The 21,347-nt window shown below is 39.2% G+C and overlaps 1 protein-coding gene across 1 annotated transcript in view; it reads right to left on the bottom strand.

Annotated features, from left to right (window-relative positions):
* st3gal2 (ST3 beta-galactoside alpha-2,3-sialyltransferase 2) overlaps positions 1-21,347 on the bottom strand; it is a 33,068-nt gene extending 11,721 nt beyond the window's left edge. The window contains exons 1-3 of the mRNA XM_079824653.1: positions 20,964-21,347; positions 1,902-2,042; positions 127-1,425 (exon numbers count right to left, since the gene is read on the bottom strand). Of these exons, the coding sequence (XP_079680779.1) occupies positions 127-612 (486 nt within the window). The 5' untranslated portion in view covers positions 613-1,425; positions 1,902-2,042; positions 20,964-21,347. The remainder of the gene's footprint in view (positions 1-126; positions 1,426-1,901; positions 2,043-20,963) is intronic.

Genomic DNA, 21,347 nt, shown 5'->3' with positions numbered 1-21,347 from the left:
TTTCCCCATTTAGTTAATGCATGAGGTCGAAAGCATTTCACGAAATCGAACTACAGCACAGTCTAACCACATCAAGGGAATTCCTAATGCTAAAAGCAGCAAATGAGGAACTGCAAGATCACTTACCACCCACCAGTAGTACACGTCTGAAGGCAGCTGGATATTGTCTCGAATCCACACAGGCGAGATGTCCGGGTCATAGTTCTCGTCAAACCAGTCGGAGACGCCTGGGTCGCCCACGCACCGAGAGCAGGCACATGTCTTCTGCTGAGTGCTCTCAGCTGGGATCACCCGGTGGGAACCAGCATAGCTGGGCACTAGCTTAACCCGGTGCGACTCTTCCCATCCCGGGGGTTCAAAGTAAGGCAGGCCGGTTCCTCCTCTCAGGGAGAAGGAGAAGAAGAGCGAGGTGAGGAACAGGAGGGCCAGGGATCCCAAGACCACGCAGAAGCGCAGGGAGCATCGCATTCCCCCACGTTCTCCAGCCACCACAGCTCCGACGGGCGCCCAGGGCCTCAGCTCACCCGTCCTCTGAGTTCGTGCCCATGCGGCCCATCCCCAACCCCAGCCCAAGCCCGAGCGTCCCTCTCTCTGCGGAGGCACAGACGGCATGCGCCCGCCCCACTGCCATGAACCAGCCCCTGCCACCGTGCCAAACCTGGACTCAGTACCACTCGGCGTACTGAGCGACACAGGCTTTAAACCCAAAAGTGTGTGAATCTCACAAAACTGTTCGCCTGTGAACTACCGCTGCTGATCTCCCGTCTGTCAGTCTTCTCTTTCAATCTGTCACTGCTGCCGTGGAGCCTTTTACCGCTCTTTATTCTCGCTCTCTTCCCCCTACACTATGGGATCTCCTCCAGCTCTCCCTTTCACGCTTCTGAACTGTCACGGTTCAAACACACACCAGTCTTTCGCCTCTAAAAATCAGTCTGCTTGTAGGCGTGTGTGTGATCTGCTCTATTCTCCTTGCAGTGACAGTTGGAAGAATAGCCCACTCTGCGGTTTTGACATCTCAGTGCCAGACAAGCTAGGCTGTCATCCGTGTCTGTTCCATTACAGTCCTCTATGAGTCCAAGTTTGTCACTGTAATCCGGTTTGTCTGCGTCCGTACGCTCCGTCTACCGAGCCGCCGTGCTGAACTTCACAGCCAGAGGAGGAAACGGGTGGAGTTTTCTCACAGATTTGTAATGAAGCTCTTTTGCAGACATCTTAGATAGCTTTATATCATACAACACTCCCTAAACTCTTTCCGTCTCATTCATTTCGCTGTAGTTGTGCATCCTGCGAGTTACTTTAAGTGCAGAGACATCCCACCGCACTTGTATCCTTGGTCTTAATGGGGTCTTCAATGAAAGCAGCTTGCAGATTCAACTATGAGGAACTTCTCTCTCTGCTGCTCTCCGTTCCCAACGGTTTCACTGTCTGGAAAAGAGCAAAGGGGTTTGAACATTCCAGTTTAGCACTTTAGTTCATAGCTTGATAAGATGAGCACTTTGACTCCCTCCAGGTCGGTGGATAAAAAAAAAAACAAAGAAACAAATTTTTAAAAAAATGGAGGAAAAGATGGCAACAAAGATGATTAAAAGAATTTAACGGCTTAAGCACAAAAAAAGGGATTTGAGTGCCAAGGAGCTGGATTATAGAAAAATGCTAATAAATAATGGCATCCCTCCATCAGATTTTCTTCTAACACTGCATTTGTTTAACGGCTAGAGGATGTGAGCAGTTGAGTGCATACAAGTGTGTTGTGTCGCAGGACGCGCCTGCCAATTTCACAATGACAGCTCTTAACGGAATTGGTGAGGTGGGGAACTCGGATTTCAACAAGGCAATGTGCCCTGACCTGCTGTTGTACTGTAATCTCCAAATCTATAATCTCTGGGATGCTGCTGGCACACCTGTGTGAGCTATCTTTCTCTCTGCCAGTTTGCTGCCGAGAAAACCTGTCAGTCCGAGCGGGAGCAGTGCATCAGGATCATAGTGGAATCCAGCTGCTGGTGTCTTCAGCTGCTCTTCTTGATTCAGGGTGACCTTCCAAACTACAGGGAGGGTAACAGACAGATGGACAAGTGCAGAATTACTTACTACCATATCAAGACATGGATGCAATAATATTATTATTAGCCATGGAGATTTTTTTTTTTTAGCTGGACAAATTCTAATTCAAATTTTCAGAAAACTGCCAAGAAAGCACAGATTATTGGCAAGCACAATTAAATAAAAATATATATTTCACACAGTTACATGCCAAAATATGTTTTGCTCCAGAGACATTTTTTCCACATTTAATACAAATACAACAATAGCCTATGACTTGTACACAGAAAAATAAAGCAGTGTTTTGAAAAACATTTAATGTATGTAAATGTACAGGGGGATTCTAAAGCCTGAGACACACTGAAAGGTTGTTTGGAAAAACATAAAACTATGGGAAAAGGACTAAATGAATACGAAAAATGTAAGATTCTGCACTATTCTTAAGGTCACCAATCAAATAAGCTAATTTCTGATGTTTCCATTGAATCACAAGATTAGATCAAAAGCTGCTGTCATTAAAGCAAAAGGGACACAAACCAAATCCTAAGAAATGCCATTCTCAATTCATGTTAATTTTTCTATCCAACGTCACTCAAATTGAATCCTGATCAAATAATTTGCAAAATAAAAATATTGCATCAAATTAGAAAACATATATTTTTTTAAATGCATCAAAAGCTGCTGCTCTTTTAATATTTGAGTTTCTCCCTCCATCTCGTATATTATTTTCCAATCCTTCTTTGCCCCACTCTTGTTCACTGACTTTTCATTTTCATCATCTTCACTGATATCTGTCCCTCACACACATTTGAAGTGTTTCTATCTTTGGGGCTCTCTTGTGACCGTTGATTTCTGTTGAATATTCTCTGTAGAACATCTGCTGAGCTAAATTACCAGAGCTGAATATGGAGCACAGACACCAGTTCAGGCACCATAGAAGGACATGAACTGCAATCACAAAAACACATCAGTTTGTTGCCAACAGTTCAACCGTGGATTTAGAAGAATATATTGACATCTATCAAACAAACAGGTGGCTCGTGCTGCTTTCACTGTGGCTGCAGATTAAATCACGTGATTGTGATTGCATGCGTGGGTGAGCCGCTCGAGATCACATTCAATTTGAGAATGAGGAGATACGTCATGGTCGTGGGCGGAGTCTGGCCCGTACACCATTCCGGGATCCGACGCTATCGGTTGCCAGGGGTAACATTGTAAGAGCGAAACAGAGATCAGAGCAGGAAAGACGGCTCGAGGAATTATCATCGCGGCGTTTAAGCGGAGAAATTACGAGAAAACTTGAAATGGAGAAGAAGAGGTCTCGTACAGGGAGAAACTTACTACCAGCGCCAAGCTGAGGTATTTAGAGAAGCTGATATCAAAAACGTTGACCCATACGAGCTGCCACGGCAGAACTCTTTACCACCTTGCACTGAAATGTTTCTATAAATATATTTCCTGTGCATTCTGAATAATAAATATATCTCCCCACTATCCTGCAGCAGTCCAGTGCTCGTCATCCTTAGCAGTGTTTTTCTCTTACTGATCATATTTTGTACCTGTTGAGTTTATATTTTTAAATTAATTTGACTAAAAATTTAAATGATCGTTTGTGTGCGCTGGTGCTTTTATTCCAGCCTTCTTGAGTAGAATGAATGCTCGGTACGTGCTTTAAATGGATGTAATGTTAACCATGTTAAATATTGAATTAATCTTAAACAGTGATGCACAGTAGAGGAAAATGACAGTCAACTAGGCCTACCTTGAATATTAATTAAGCGTTTTGGGCATAAACATGTTTATAGCATACAGTAAAATGACCGACAATGAAAAATGACAGAATAGTGATCAACATGTTTAATACAAATAAATAAAGGTTCGTATTGATCAAGTGTCTCACACTTCAGCATCGCGCTCACTAGTTAAGACCATGACTGACACCCTGTGGTGAAATAATGGCGTACGTTTACCAGCCGCTGCTTTCTCAGATCGGCTTGGGTGGATTAAAACTTAATGTTCAGTTGAGTTTGGAAAACTATGTACATAGTAATCATCAGAATATCTCTTCTCCAGTCTCTGTCCGAATTCATTACCTGGCGGGCAGACCCCCAAAATGGCGGAAGGGGGGCGGGGCGCTGTGTCGTGACGACATCTCCTCATTCTCAATACTCTCCCCTTCCACTCCAATTAGAAAAATGAATTTCAGATTTCATTTTCTCCGGCAGCAGTAAAAGACTACTTCTTTGATTGAGACGTTCTCATCTTTAAACCTGCTACTTCTTTTTAGACGCCCACAGAAGCAAGAACGGAGAGAAAAACAGCGAAAGAGGCGGCGTGCACATTCATTTAATGCTGCTACAGCAATTCCAGTTGAATAATGTTTAATTATGCCACAGCCTGCATGCTGCTGATTACTTACCAGTTATCAGGTGATGCGACGGAGCGCGATCAGGTTTGACGTTCTCAAATGCGTGAACGCGCCCAAGTTTCGACTTTTATTATGTGGGCTCACGCAAACTGTTTGTTCCGTTTATCTTTTCGATTTCGAACTATTTTAGTTTATGTACAATGTAGTCGTCGTTAGTGGGTGGATGAGTGAGTGTTGTTTGCGATTAATGGCATTTTACTTTTTTTTTAAATAATTATGTCAGCATCAGCTATGTTTTGCCCAGTTGGTTGTGGTTTGAGTTAACTTGCTATTAAACTAAACACATTTCTAATGCAATTAGAACAGCAATTCCAGTTTAATAATAATAATTTGTATTTATTCCAGGCGGCTGAGAGTTGGTTCGGAAAATGTGCGACGTCATTATGTTGTCGCTGGCGACCAGACAGGTGTTGTAGTAGAACCACCCCTTTCGCGTCAAAGAGCACAGACCCGCCCCAAATTATTGTTGTTTAAAATGAATTACTTGTTAAAACCTGATCATACACCGACACACTCTTACTTGATCTGCACAAAGGGTTAATCATGACTCATAAAGCATTCTTTTTATTTGTGTTCATAGGCTACATACAATATCCAGCATCTGCCAGGGCTCTTAGTCCATGTGTTAGTCCATTCATAATCACATGTTTGTAAAATACACCGACAATGTTCGAAGAGCTTTAAACCTCCAAATAGTGGCACAGAAAAGGAATACCCCATCAATGTTTCTCAGCTTGGATGCTGAGAAGGCTTTTGATCGGGTGGATTGGGGCTTCCTACAACAGGCATTGAGGGCTTTAATGAGACATTTATAAAGTGGGTCCAAACTTTCTATAAGAATCCAAAGTCACGAGTAAGGGTCAATGGGCACTGTTCAAAATCTTTCCCACTGGGACGCGGTACTAGGCAGGGTGAGGTTCTTTCACCCTCTCTATTTGCTATGAGTATAGAACCGTTAGCTGAACCATGCTGACGGGATCAGGTAGGTTCTGAAAGCCGTGAACGCGCCCAAGTAGGCCTATTTGACTTTTCTATGTGCTCACACAAACTTTTTGTTCCATTTAATCTATCTTTTCGATTTCGAACTCCTTTAGTTTGTACAAATAAGCTAAATTTAAAATGTAGTTCCCAGTGAGTGGATGAGTGTACATTATTCATTGACATTCGACTTTTTCTAAATAATTCTGTCAGGAGGCCTAATGTTCTGGGGTTTGTGTTTCGTGTTAGTTGTTAACTAAACAAAATATTAACGATTTTTAAAATATAGTTTGGACATGTAAATGTAGGCTATCATAACATGACAAATAATGACAGTAAAACTTTTAACAAACTAACTTTTAAAATTTTGTGGTAACTGAAAATTTGTTTGAAAATTCATAGCCAATCATAATTGGCTAATGGTTTATATATAATTTCCGATTTTCATTAATCGTTTCATTCTTCTATATTCATAATGTTCCACGTTAATTCCATTGCATTGATTGTAATTTGTTTAAATGAATATATGCTGCCTCTATACTTGTTTCAGACCCAATTTAAAAACAGCATGAGAGTTTTATGAAAAGCAAATAAATGTGATGCACTTCTATAGCACTGTCTAAAAAAGTATGGAAGTCAGTACACCATATAGCCTCGGATATAAAATCTCAAATGAAAGGCAAAATCCTCTTAAGGCAGAATTATGCTCCCAGTCTATTCAATTCATGTTTCATTTTCTCACCAAGCATCACATCCTCTTTACCCCCATCCAATATCTCAAAATGACAGTCTTCTCATTTATAAAGCCATCAGCACACGTTGCTAGGCTCACAACAGACTCAACAACAGGCAGCTGAGAACATGTAATCATTATGTTTCTCTTTTGGTCAGCACATCTAAACATGGACAGCTACAGATAGACTATTGCTTTCACAGTTGTGCTCAACATATTAACACTCATATTCTTGACTCCACACATAGGCTACTGACACATGCTTCTAATACGATCTCAATGATAAATTCAGGCAGAGAACATAAAATATAAAATTTTCCATTTTTCCTTTTTCAACCTCTGATACAGGTATTCCACACAAAACATCCACTGACCTTAGCTTACCCTTTCTTTCCCTCTCTCTTTTGTTGTTCAGTTGCTTTTAGTGAGTCTTGACCAATGTGCCTGATCAGCAAGGGTGAGCCCAACACTGTAGAGTGGGTGTCTGAGTTGCCTTGGCAACGAAACCTCACAGCTGGCTGCAATGGAAATGTAATTGAAAGAGAAGAGCAGACATTCACATACTGGGTGGGCTTGCATTCTCTCCGCCTCACTGCTGGACAGGTTGTTCTTACATATTCAACAGTCAACGCTCCAATTTTGTGCTATCTATGATCAGATTGGGAGGAAAAACGATGCCTGCGTGCCCAGTGACTCTAGTGGAATTGCCCGTACTGACAAAACGTGCACTCTCTCCCGGCTGAGGATTAATCTAATCATAAAATAGTAATTTTCAACGGCTTGGCCCTAAGGCTTAATCTAATTTCATGTTTAATGGATTAAACCTTTTTAAAGCTCGATACATTATTGCTTGTTAGACCTCTCTTGGGAAAAAAGTATGATTATCGTTTTTCTTTTTTCATTTAAAAATGTATTTCAATTTCAATCAACATTTTCTTCCATGGTGATCTGGTGTCAGTGGAATGTGTTTTCAGGAGCCTTTGTTCAGTCGACATTTTGAAACTATAACTGCTAGAGGAATAGCATTTCATTCCTGGGAATGTGGCCTAATATTAAATGGGGCGTCATGCTGTTAGTGCCAGTGTACGTCAATCACAAAGACATTCTTCAGATAAATGATCAAATGATAGTAATTTACAGAGTTCACAATACTGAACTTAATTCGAAGATGTGTTGTAAAATGAAACTTTTTTATCCAAAGTGCCTTAGGTTAATCTTAGTTTGCATCACAGCCATACTAATCACAAAAAACTATCACTTCAAGGCAGTGTAGGTGATTTTTTCCAGAAACATTTTTATTATGCTGGTTGAAAGTGTCTTCACATCCTAATAGCAATCACTAAGTTAAAGCTACACTGTGTAACTTTTTTAGTTTATTCTTAGCTAAAAACACTTAGTTCTTTCAAAAATATATGTGCACATTAATGTTAATCTTGGACTAAATCGGCCACCGTAGGAGTTAAAACGAAATCGGAATTGAGAGGAACAGAAAATAAAATTCACTGGATGGTCATATACCTTTTCACCACTAGATGAGGGAAAATATCACACAGTGTAGCTTTAAGTGGTCTAAATGTATGTATGCTGTGGAAAGGGGTAGTTCCAAAAATGTTCGTCCAATCATTGCATTCGGTCCTAATGCAACGGTACAACGTCCTTTCTGCCTGTTAACATATGTATTTTCATACCTCCATGCACCCTGCTCGCGCAGACATATATATACATATAGATATACATCATCAGCGCCTAATAAGTCACCGAGCACCTAAACAGCTGCCACCTTTAACAGTTCCTGAAACAAAATGAGCTTATGCTGCGTTCACGCCATAAATACTTTAATTTGGAAGAGATGAAAACCCGTGGGCCTCGGTTCATGACTCGAGTTTCAATGGCAACACTATCAATGGCGAAATTAATCGGTTCATGACTCAAGTTTCAATGGCAACACTATCAACGGCGAAATTAATCTGCAGCAGTCAGGTGGTACAGGTCAGTGCTCTTTAATTTGTTTATGTTCACTATTATTGTAATGTTATGTGCTTTGAGACATGAGGTAGTTTAAAGGAACACGCCAACTTTTTGGGACTTTACCTTATTCACCGTATCCCCCAGAGTTAAGTCCATACATACTATTCTCATCTCCGTGTGTGCCATAACTCTATCTGACGCACCCACCGCTAGCCAGCTTAGCACAAAGACTGGAGGTAAACGGATCCACAATAAGTGACAAAATAACGCCAACATTTTCCTATTTACATGTTGTGATGTGTATAGTAACATTGTGTACTAATGCTGCGTTCCAAGCAGGTTTTTGAGCCTGTAAGTTACAACTTCAAACCACGACTCACGACTTTGTAGCATTCCAGGCAAAGTCACGCCAAACTGCCTGAGCCCACAGAATTGTGGTAGCAAGATGTAAACAAAGCATGGTGGACCGTATGGGGCTTATGCTCATTTACAATCATTTCTATCGCCAAAAGTGCTTACTCCTTGCTTATTTGAGGTAAACAGAGGAGAAAAACAGCGTATATGGCAAGAGAAGCTGTTATACCTTTTATTTTACGTTATTTGTATATTTGTTTCATAAACACCGCATCCGTAGGGGCTGCCATGGTTGTTTTTTCGTGGGCTATGTGACGTCAGAGCTCGTAACTGGGAGTACATCGATCTAGTATGAGTTCACGGGTGGGAAGTCACAGGTTTGACTAACGTTCCAGTGCACTTTCACGGGTAGAAGGTTGAAAAAACACGGGTTACGGGTTGCCTGGAACGCGGCATAAGACCGGCGGAAAATAAAAAGTTGCGATTTTCTAGACCGATATGGCTAGGAACTATACTCTCATTCCTGCGTAGTCGTTTACCTCCAGTCTTTGTGCTAAGCTAGGCTAGCGGTGGGTATGTCAGACAGAGTTAAGGCACGCACGGAGATGAGAATGGTATGTATGGACTTATCTAACTCTGGGGTACACGGTGAATAAGCTAAAGTCCCAAAAAGTCAGCGTGTTCTTTTAACGTTGTCTCTAGTGGCTCTTTTGTTGGCTCCCTGCTGTACGTGTTGATGTGTTTTGAAGGATGCGTGGCTTTGGAGATTCTCTGAAGGGAGGGTCGGATCGCATTCTTTCAAATCTAGCTCGCTATTGCTAGCCTCTCCAAAAATTGCCTATACTCTACCTTTAACCCAAAGCCTTAAAAGGATAATTCACCTATGGTAGTCAATGGCTGCCGAGATCTGCTTGGTTTCAAACATTCTTCCAAATATCTTCCTTTGTGTTCAGCAGAAGAAAGAAATTCATACAGGTTTGGAACAACTTGAGGGTGAGTAAATGATGTCAGATACATTTTTTGGTTGAACTAGCCTATATCTTTAAACAAGGGGTGTCCAAACTCAGGCCACTGTCCAGTTTAGCTCCAACTTGCCTCAAGTTGCCTGGAAGTTTCTAGTATGCCAAGTAAGACCTTGATTAGCTTGAACACCCCAGGACCCTTAAACCAACTAAATGATGGAAAAACAAGTAAAAGATGCCACCATCTCTAATCAAATTCAAGTCTCAAATTCATTTTATGTAGCCTTCAGCTTCAGTCATGTTTATTTCCCATTCTGCCGCTCAGAATATACTGGCTCTTGTTTTTATTTCACTCTTCACAGTTTCGTCTTATTTTATACCCTCTCAAGGGAAAATTATTTTTGTCTTGTGCACCAAACATGAAAGTAGAACTAGATATAACCTTAGGTGCTATTTTGACTAATCTGAACAAGTTTCTGCCTGATTAACTTAATATCACAATTATCTTGGGCATAGATGAAAATGGTTAAGTTCTCATCTAAAAAACATCCGTACGCACTAAATTTATAACAATCTAACATAAACAAAAACATTTCATGCCATCTCCTTTGACAGAAATTAAATATCCCTTGCAAACACTTTCTTTCTTTTAACTCTGAGAATATATTTCATATGCTAAATGGGACATTGCCCTGAGGAGGCACTGGATCATTTAACAGCATACAGCAAAGCAATCCGTACCCATGAATTGTGTTTGTGCCAAGAGCAATGAGTTAACGTGCCCCCTTGAGTCACATTCTCCTGGAGCAACTGTTAACCCTACATCATGCCTCTCTTGACAAACGCGACTACAGTTATCCGCAGGGGATGCCACCAGTCAGGTCCTCTGCGTCCAGCCCGCAGAAGCTGGTCTATTATGATCAACCATGATAAGCCACACTGAAAACGGTCCTCATAGATCTCAAAGGCCTAGGAATAATACTGTAGATCTCAATCTTACCATCTAAATCAGAGTCTCAAAGAGGAAGCAAACAAATCGTAGGAGTTCAAAACGGTTGAACAGGACAGATCTGTTTGTCACAGCAGCAATGGACGGTACAGTCACTTTGTCTTATTCTCGCATAAACTGCCTCACCAGAAATTTGTGTTTGTGTGCCGTGGGAGCTCTTAACAGCTGCAGCTGCCCAAGTGTCTGACTCAGCACCCCATCCCTGCTTCAGGCTCTAAAACGCAGTATGTGTGCAAGTAAGCTCCTATTCAGGAACATTGACTTTGATTATTATATATATATGTACACCTACAGTGCTGCTTGAAAGTTTGTGAACCCCTTGCAGAATCTGTGAAAAATTTTAACAAAATAAGAGGGAATTTTTTTTTATATATATATTTTACATAAAAGATGTTTACATATAGTTCACAAGACAGAAAAATAGCTGAATTTATCAAAATGGCCCTGTTCAAAAGTTTATGTACCCTTGATTCTTAATACTCTGTGTCTTTACCTGGATGATCCACAGCTGTTTTTTTTTGTTTTGTGATGGTTGTTCTTGAGTCGCTTGTTTGTCCTGAGCAGTTAAACTGCCCAAAGTTCTTCAGAAAAATCCTCCAGATTCCGAAAATTCTTCAGTTTCCCAGCATCTTTCGCATATTTGAACCCTTTCCAGCAGTGACTGTGATTTTTGAGATCCATCTTTTCACACGGGGGGTGAAAACTATTGAACATGATGATGTCATCCACATTTTTCTTATTTTGTTATTTTTTCATTTAGTACATGACCTTCTGAAAGAACATGAAGCAAGCATGAAGATGCTTACATGTTTCCCAGGAGACATATTAAGTGCAATTTACCTTGATCTTAAAGGAACACGCCACTATTTTTGAAAATAGGCAAATTTTCCAACTCCCCTAGAGTTAAACAGTTGAGTTTTACCGTTTTCAAATCCATTCAGCCAATCTCCGGGTCTGGCAGTAGAACTAGCATTGAATCTGATTAGACCGTTAGCATCTCGCTCAAAAATGACCAAAGACTTTCGATATTTTACCTATTTAAAACTTGACTCTTCTGTAGTTACATCGTGTACTAAGACCACCTGAAAATGAAAAGTTGTGTTTTTCTAGGCTGATATGGCTAGGAACTATACTCTCATTCCTGCGTAATAATCAAGGAACTTTCCAGCCGTACCGTAGGTGCAGCAGGCACGATGATATTACACAGAGCCTGAAAATAGTCCCCAGCACACTCCCTGTGCAAGCAGGTTGTCATGTTGGTTATGTTGACAGAAGTTGGATGCGTAATATCATTGCACCTGCTGCACCCATGGTACGGCAGCAAAGTTCCTTGATAAACTTTTGAATGGGGTCATTTTTAATAAATTCAGCTATTTTTTGTCTTGTGGACTAAATGGAGACATCTTTCATGTAAAATAACTTATTCATGACAGCACTAAATAAAAAATAACATACATTTTGTATGATTCACATTTTCACAGATTCTGCAAAAGGGGTTCACAAACTTTCAAACAGCACTGTATATATAATCATTTTAACTGTCATTTTAACATCAGTGTAAACCAGGGGGGTTTATCAGGTATCAGGTAGGTCTACATTAGGTTTATTTAACAACAGAAATTGACAATGCAAAAATATACCACTGGTTCACTGTATGAATTAAATATATACTGATTCTTATTAGAGCAGTTATTCAGTAAGAGCAGTGAGTGATTTTCTCTTTGCCTTTTGTTGTTTGATCAACATTAAGCACACAGATGGAAGCAGGTTTATTAGGCTGCTGTCACTTTAAGAGCTGCACGGATCCAATACATTGTTACAGAAGCACTTTTTTTCAACTGTTTCATCCACTTAAGGCATAACTGCTACGTGAATACTCACCAAGATGGGCATTTTGACATAATTTTGTGAGAATTTGGCCATATAAGCTGTGAAAGAAAACTGAATTCGGGATAACCCTCTGTCCGCGAGGCGGCTTTCTTTCTGTGCGAGTGAGTACTTCGCTTAGCATGCCACACTCGTGTCTAGTGCCAGTCTACTCTTTTGTCTGCGTCTGACTAAAACTTGGAGTTATGTAATCTTGGAGTATTAAAATCACGCAGTTATTGTAAGCCCTTGTGATATGTACATTTGCGATATTTCAATATAACGTGCACTGTGCAGCCCTAAATAAAACCTTGATTAACTTTGAAATCATCCATAAAAGCTGACAAATGTATACAATATGTAGTCAACCTGACCTCAGTAACCCGCTCCTTACTGACCTTGTCTCCGTTGCTCTTTCACATCTCCTCACTGTTCCTCTGTAGCATATTCATGAATTACCCATGCATCTTTGGCTGTACCTCATATCTACTTCTCTATCTACAGTATCTCTTTCTATTTGGCAAGTACCGAAAAAGATGCACTTTCAACTTGTTCCCCTTTCTACAGCCTACCTCTCCATTCTCTCACTCGTTCTTTCTGTGCCATCCTCTTAACAATGTTTTCCTCCTTTTCTCTGCATGACAAAGTGTTTCTTCTCCTGTGCTCAGAAATGTCTCTCTCTCCCTCACTCATCCAGTAGAGATCCTCTCAGGCCACCTAGACTGGGGCCAGATGCCAAGGCCTGTCGCAGAGCCCATCGATCTAGAGGAAAACCAGGGACAACGCTGGCTCCGGAACACCACAGCAGAAGCCCTCATTGCTGGCACAGTTAACCCTTATCTCACCACCTGACTGGATGTTGCTCACATACTCTGAAGTCATGAAAGTGCTGCAATGACAGATAGTAAATTTGTGTACCAATTATACCTTTCCTTAATCTGTCAATTAGATGTTTACAACTATTCCAACTGGATGTCTACAACTCATCATATTAAAACTCAACTCAGCCAGGCGAATTTCTTTCCGGCCTGATATACATGGTGAGTTCCAAAATTAAAATAAACCCCACATCTATTTTGTTAACACATCATTTGGATTAATTTACGATTAGTAAATGAGGTAAGCTACAGTTCAGTGTGCTTGTTCAATGTCACACTGCAATAATCAATCTAATGTTTTTTAAATAGAGAGAGCTGAGAGTGTCATGTTCCCTTCCTATTAACTCAGAAGATATTTTTAATGAAATCTTGTTTCCACCGCACGTAAAAAAAATTAAATGCTAATTGCAACTTTTTGTCTTATAATTCCTTTTTTAGCGCAATTGTGAGTTTATATCTCACAATTCAGACTGTATAACGATTTTAAGTTTTACGAGGTCAGAGAAAAAAAAGTAATAATTGTGAGTTATAAAATGGGAAATGCGAGAGATAAACTTGGAATTGTGAGAAATAAAGTCTGAATTGTGAGACAAACGCAATTGTAAGTCAAAATTAAGTCAAAACACTCAAAATAATGCATTGGTTTAAGTAGAGACAGATCAAATTAAACCAATTAGTTCAAACAAACTTTTTTTCTTTTGAGGTCTCAAAACTGACACTAAGTAATCTGAATTGTTTCATTGTTTTGAGTTTCTTTTATTTAGAAACTCAATTTCCCAGCATGCTTTGCCATGACATGCGAAAGGGACAGTAAATGCCAATATTGTTATATTATATTTTATATATTAACGTTAAGTGGGAGTTGTTGTAGTGTTTAATGTTTTGTTATGCTAGTTTAGAATAGTTTTTTTGTAGGGTTAAATGTATTATGTTGCTGTTCTCATTCAGCAAGTGCTATGCTATGCTAATACTTCCAAAGCATTGTGTAACCAATTAGCAAGGTGGCATTTATTGAATTAAAGCTAGTCAAGGTTCCACTACTAAGCATTTTTAAGTTAAATGTATGAATTAGCTTACTCAAATATTTCAAGTTCAGAGCAATTCAAATATATGATTACAAATAAAAATCTGCTTACTTAAACTGACAACTGATTGCCTCAATTTCTTTTGAGTTTTGCCAACTTTTTCGGGTTTACAGTGCTTTAGTAAAAAACATTACATTTTCAGTGATCTGATATGATCCATCTGTTTGGGTTTGGGAGCAGGTCTCTCGGGGAAAGAGAAACCCAGAGAACTCATGCATGCACAAACACACGCGCACATACAAATATACGGAGAACTGTGTGTTCAGCAGCAAGTGCCCTATTTGTTATTTTCTGTACAATCCATGAAGAAGTGCAAACATAACTGTAAAATGTTGCAATATGTTGAGTTGAGCTATTTAAGTTGATGTCTAAGCTGGATTTCAGGTAACACTGCTGTCACAGCTCTGTGAATATTAGCCAATTTGAGCCCATGATAGAAAGAGGTTTCTTAGAGTAACCTATTTAAAAGCTTTCATATGTGACTCGTTGACAGCGTCCTCACTCTGTACGCAGTGTTAACCTAGTTAAGGCTAAGTCAGCAGGACTTTTGCTGGCTCCTAAAATTCCCCAGGTACTATGTTAGCCTAGTTACAGAAGATGATGAACATCTGTCAAATGGAAGTTGCTCAAACAAGACAAGTTTCCAGTCTATCATGTGGGATTGAAAATAATCAAAGATATTTGAAAATGAACAAAGACATTTGCTTTACTGTTTCAACCCTCATCTTTCGTACAACAAGGGCCATTTGGAATTCCTAAAGACAACGAGATGTTGAAAGGGCTGTAGGCCAAAATGTGTGTCACACCTTTACAGTGGGGTAAGTTGTAATTATCTGATTGGTCAGTTGAATATCTCACATTTGGGTTTCAGTCACATGGTCAAGGAAGGGATAAAAGAATATTGCAACTGTTGCTCTGGCTCTGTTAAGCTCTGGCTCTCTCTCTTCTTGGGGCCTGCTTTTTGGCTCTTCTCTTCTTTGCTCTCTTCTTTTCTTTGTCTCTCTCTCTCTTTCTACCCCTCAGGTAACATTCTATACATGCTGGGTACGATTAATGGTATACCTTTTTATAATCTCATACATCTATTTTGTAATTATTTTAAGTGTAACCATAACCAGATTTTGTCATTAAACTCTTTACAAATTACAAAATACTGTGCTAAATAGTTTTGATTCGGTATTAACTTTGAAGTGCTACCTATTGCAATACAATATCGTCACACTATAGCAACAGTCTTCCACATATTTTGCTATTGTAACTGCGCTTATTTTCGTCATTGGTATAGTTATTATTTTGTATCCTCTCTTTTACAACTTAAATGACATTTGAATAGTTCAGACTGCAATTCCAACTCAAGGACATGCATGTTTAAGAAACACATGGTCACAGTATCAGTGTGGCTTTACAACACACATGGCACAAGAGACTCACAACACCATTTCCAACTAAAAACAGAAAACTTTTTATGCGTTTTAGCAAAGACTTTATATATAGGAAGACGGTGCACTTGGTTGCTTATGAATGGGAGAAAGTGCAACGCCCAATATGGGGAATAAGCCCCGCCTTCTAAATGAAAGAGCCAATCGAGAGGCGTTTCAAATATGTCCCAAGTGAAATGACTTGTCTTGAAGGGACTTGGCCATCCATTTACACGACAACAGCGTTTTGGGCCGGGCCTGAAAACGCAAACTTTTAAAAACGGTTTCAAATTGCAAGTTTTTGAAAACTATACCGTCAGCGTAAACTACAAAAATGAGAAGTTTTGAAAATGGTGACGTCATGCGCATGTGTATTACGTGCACGTTGTTTTTCATTACAAAGTGACATCGCCATCTACTAGCATAATACACTGCAACCTTTTATAATAGTTTTCACGTTTCATTTTGACAACATTGTCCTCTGTACGTGAAAAACACAAAGGAAAAACGTTTCTGTTTTTAGTACATCGTTGTTGTGTAAATGTAAAATCTTTAATAAACTAAACAATCACTCAGGAACACTACAGGAGAAATAACAAGTCTTACCACACTTAAAACATAAAAGGCACCAAACCAAGAACTGAATGAATATAGGGATGATAATCAACAGAACATGGAACAGGTATGTAACTCATGACTCACTATAGATAAAGAACCCAGAACTATACAGAGCATAACTGTTATACACATCAGGTGATTGAAATATTTAATGCTATGATTTATTCATTATAGTTTCAGCTCTGAGTCACTGTGCAAATTTCAGAAGATTTAAAAAATAAATAGATGGTCCTCCATTATGCCTTGGGAAGCATTACACTGGATGCCTACAAATCGTCAAGCTAAACTCAACTCAGCCTGGCCATTTTCTTTCAGGACTGATATGCATGGTGAGCTGCAAAACAGATTTATTTTGACTGCATGCGTCCATGACACTGTAATAAACGAAAATAAGTTGGTAACACTTTACAATAAGGTTTCATTTGATAACATTAGTTAAAGTCAGGGTAGGTGAGAATTTTGTTGTTGTTGTGCTGGTTGAAAGTCTCTTCACATCCTGATAGCGATCACTAAGTTAGGTCTAAATGTATTTATGTGTTTATATATATATATATATATATATATATATATATATATATATATATATATATATATATATATATATATATATATATATATATATATATATATATATATATATATATATATATATATATATATACAGGGAGTGCAGAATTATTAGGCAAATGAGTATTTTGACCACATCATCCTCGTTATGCATGTTGTCTTACTCCAAGCTGTATAGGCTGGAAAGCCTACTACCAATTAAGCATATTAGGTGATGTGCATCTCTGTAATGAGAAGGGGTGTGGTCTAATGACATCAACACCCTATATCAGGTGTGCATAATTATTAGGCAACTTCCTTTCCTTTGGCAAAATGGGTCAAAAGAAGGACTTGACAGGCTCAGAAAAGTCAAAAATAGTGAGATATATTGCAGAGGGATGCAGCAGTCTTAAAATAGCCAAGCTTCTGAAGCGTGATCATCGAACAATCAAGCGTTTCATTCAAAATAGTCAACAGGGTCGCAAGAAGCGTGTGGAAAAACCAAGGCGCAAAATAACTGCCTGTGAACTGAGAAAAGTCAAGCGTGCAGCTGCCAAGATGCCACTTGCCACCAGTTTGGCCATATTTCAGAGCTGCAACATCACTGGAGTGCCCAAAAGCACAAGGTGTGCAATACTCAGAGACATGGCCAAGGTAAGAAAGGCAGAAAGTCGACCACCACTGAACAAGACACACAAGCTGAAACGTCAAGACTGGGCCAAGAAATATCTCAAGACTGATTTTACTAAGGTTTTATGGACTGATGAAATGAGAGTGAGTCTTGATGGGCCAGATGGATGGGCCCGTGGCTGGATTGGTAAAGGGCAGAGAGCTCCAGTCCGACTCAGACGCCAGCAAGGTGGAGGTGGAGTACTGGTTTGGACTGGTATCATCAAAGATGAGCTTGTGGGGCCTTTTCGGGTTGAGGATGGAGTCAAGCTCAACTCCCAGTCCTACTGCCGGTTTCTGGAAGACACCTTCAAGCAGTGGTACAGGAAGAAGTCTGCGTCCTTCAAGAAAAACATGATTTTCATGCAGGACAATGCTCCATCACACCCAATCACACTCCATCACACCCAAGTACTCCACAGCGTGGCTGGCAAGAAAGGGTATAAAAAAAGAAGAAAATCTAATGATATGGCCTCCTTGTTCACCTGATCTGAACCCCATTGAGAACCTGTGGTCCATCATCAAATGTGCGATTTACAAGGAGGGAAAACAGTACACCTCTCTGAACAGTGTCTGGGAGGCTGTGGTTGCTGCTGCACGCAATGTTGATGGTGAACAGATCAAAACACTGACAGAATCCATGGATGGCAGGCTTTTGAGTGTCCTTGCAAAGAAAGGTGGCTATATTGGTCACTGATTTGTTTTTGAATGTCAGAAATGTATATTTGTTAATGTTGAGATGTTATATTGGTTTCACTGGTAAAATAAATAATTGAAATGGGTATAAATTTGTTTTTTGTTAAGTTGCCTAATAATTATGCACAGTAATAGTCACCTGCACACACAGATATCCCCCTAAAATGGCTAAAACTAAAAACTACTTCCAAAAATATTCAGCTTTGATATTAATGAGTTTTTGGTGTTCATTGACAACATGGTTGTTGTTTAATTATTAATGTTGTAAAATTAATCCTCAAAAATACAACTTGCCTAATAATTCTGCACTCCCTATATATATACATATAATGTCTGTGGATTGTGTGGGACTATAAAATGTTCATCCAATCATTGCATTCAGTCCAAATGCAAGGTTACGATGTCCTACCTGCCTGTCAACATATGTATTTCCATATCCCTCCACACACCCTGCTCGCGCAGACATCACATGTCATCACTGTGTTGATGCAGACAGACGTCTGTCACCGAGCACCACAACCAAACCAGGAGCCAAAACAAAAAAAAACAGCTTATGCTGCTTTCACACCGTAACTACTGTCATTTGAAAGAGATGGAAAAATTTGACATTATACTCGATTGTACGCGTTTCAATGTCAACACTATCAATGCCGAAATGAATCTGCAGCAGTCAGGTGGTACATGTCAGTGCTCTTTAAGTTGTTTATGTTCAGTGTTGTAATGTGCTTTGAGACATGAGGTGGTAACTCTTTACAATATGGTTCATTAGTTAACATTAGTTCACTATAGCACATTAGTTAGCGGTGCTATATAGCACCTTAGTCAAAGAACGGTGAAGAACCTCTGAATAACCGCTGAAGAACCACTGAAGCACCAAAATTGGTGCTATATAGCACTTAAAAAGGTTCCCCTATGATTACGAGCCAAGAACCATTTTTGGTGCCATATAGAACCTTTTTTTAGAGTGTACATTGGTTAACATGAACTAATAATGAGCTGCACTTATAAAGCATTTATTTGTCTTTGTTAATGTTAATTTCCACATTTACTAATACATTATTAAAATCTTGTTAACATTAGTTAATGCACTGTGAACTAACATGAACAAACCATGGACAGCTGTATTTTTATGAACTAACGTTAACAAAGATAAACAAATACAGTAACAAATGTATTGCTCGTGGTTAGTTTGTTAGTTAATATATTAACTAATGTTAACAAACGATACCTTTTTGTAAAGTGTAACCCATGAGGTAATTTAACGCCATCTCTTGTCTTGTGACGCTTTGCAAACTCTGCTTTAATTCTCTTTTAATTCAATGTATTACTTGCCATTTCCTTGTTATTATTTGTTAGATTTACTAGCATTTTCAGAGTGAAAATTATTTTAATATAAATCCTATAGATACATTTTTTTGTAGTATGCAATGACATTTCTTCAAATAAACTCTAGGCTAAAAGAGAGCCCAATCACCAGTCACGCAATAAACCCAAACAGCAACTGTCCTCTCAAATTCTGTCACTGAAAAGGGACCAATTAGCAAAGGGCAAACTGAATGTCATGATAGAATAGGATATTAATTAATGGTGTTGCTGCAAAGGCGGTGTTTACTGTTTTTACAGTGAGATATTGTGTGATATAGCAGTTAAAGCACCATAAAATCGGCTTAATTAGTCTGAAATGTCATGATCTGCCAAAATTCTCATTTATTATCTGTCTACATAATTAAAATACTAATAAAAACTAACCTTAATCAGTTTAGATCAATACTTGAGTATAAATTGGTCATTTAGGGTCATATGTTATTATTCATATGTAATAGTTAAATAATTGGTGCAACTCGGTATGTTCAGAACAGAATTTTTACACAACAATAAACAAAACTGCATGCCATTTCTTTAAAATCTATATATCAAAATATCAAAACAGCAATGTTAAGCAAATCTAGTTTAATAACCACCAATGTATCTGTAATAACTGCTAAATGCACAGTTCTTTGGGGATAAGGGCATGGAAAATGCTGGTCTGCTAAAATCTACAAAATCTATGAAAATATTTAAAGCACAGAGTTTATTAATGCACAATTGATTTTGAAATTCCAATACAGTCATGTTCAGGTAGTGATTCTACTTGTCTGTAAATAATGGAAGGAAATCTTTCACTTTTCCCATAAGTTTCCCTGAGAAAAGAAAATGGATGTGTTATGGATCTTTAATAAATTTTTTGTTTCTTTCTGGACAGCATACTGCTTATTTGATTTCACTTTATTGAGTTTACATTCACATTTATGGAGTTCAGTTGTGTCTACTTTGAACAACTGCATAAGGATGAGACAAAGACTTGATTAGGTCACCCCATCACATCAAGAAAATCCTTTACTACCCTTCTTTCTTTCCTGTATCTAAGCAACGCTGGCAGATCGGTAAGGGTGGGTTCAGGGTGAAATGAGACCCTCACATAAATGAGATGGGCTCGGACACAAAAGGGCAAGCCACCGGTCCCTCTTGAGAGCCTCTATGCGTGATGCGGGTCAGGGACCACTCTAGCTACACATGCTACATAGCCACATCTGGGACTATCTGTTTAAAAAAAAAAAAAAAAAAAGGATGGGTGAGACATTAATGGACGGAAAACCACATAAGCATTGACCACAACAGGTTATCTCACACAATGGACACAAATAACGAATGCAATGATGCTCATGCTTTCCTTACCTTACAGTGCCTCTTAAGATGCATAATCCCTCATCATGATGTATTCTTAAAACTGGGGCAGCTTTTGGATGTAAAGACACTCACTTCTCCTCCTCTCTGGAATGTAAATTTCTGCAGGCTGTTGTAGATGTTGCACTAAATGAACAGCATTCAGCTTCCATATGATTATTCACATGAATTCTCTGTCGGTGGTCGTTGCAGCGTCCATATAGTATGATGATGCAGATGTGCACTGAGATGCTGTCCTGCTGTTCGTTATTTCAGCGTCTCTAAGCCCTTGGATCATGTGCAACAATGTAATTCTCACAACGCTGCGTGTAAACCGTGTGTGTTGCCCCCCCTCAACAAGACACCCTTACCCCACATTCTCCAATCGCGTTTTAC

This window comes from Gobio gobio, assembly GCF_949357685.1.
Source record: "Gobio gobio genome assembly, chromosome: 9".
In the NCBI taxonomy this organism is placed as follows: domain Eukaryota; kingdom Metazoa; phylum Chordata; class Actinopteri; order Cypriniformes; family Gobionidae; genus Gobio; species Gobio gobio.
Note: the sequence above shows the minus strand (reverse complement) of the source record. Positions and strands in the feature narration are given on the sequence as shown.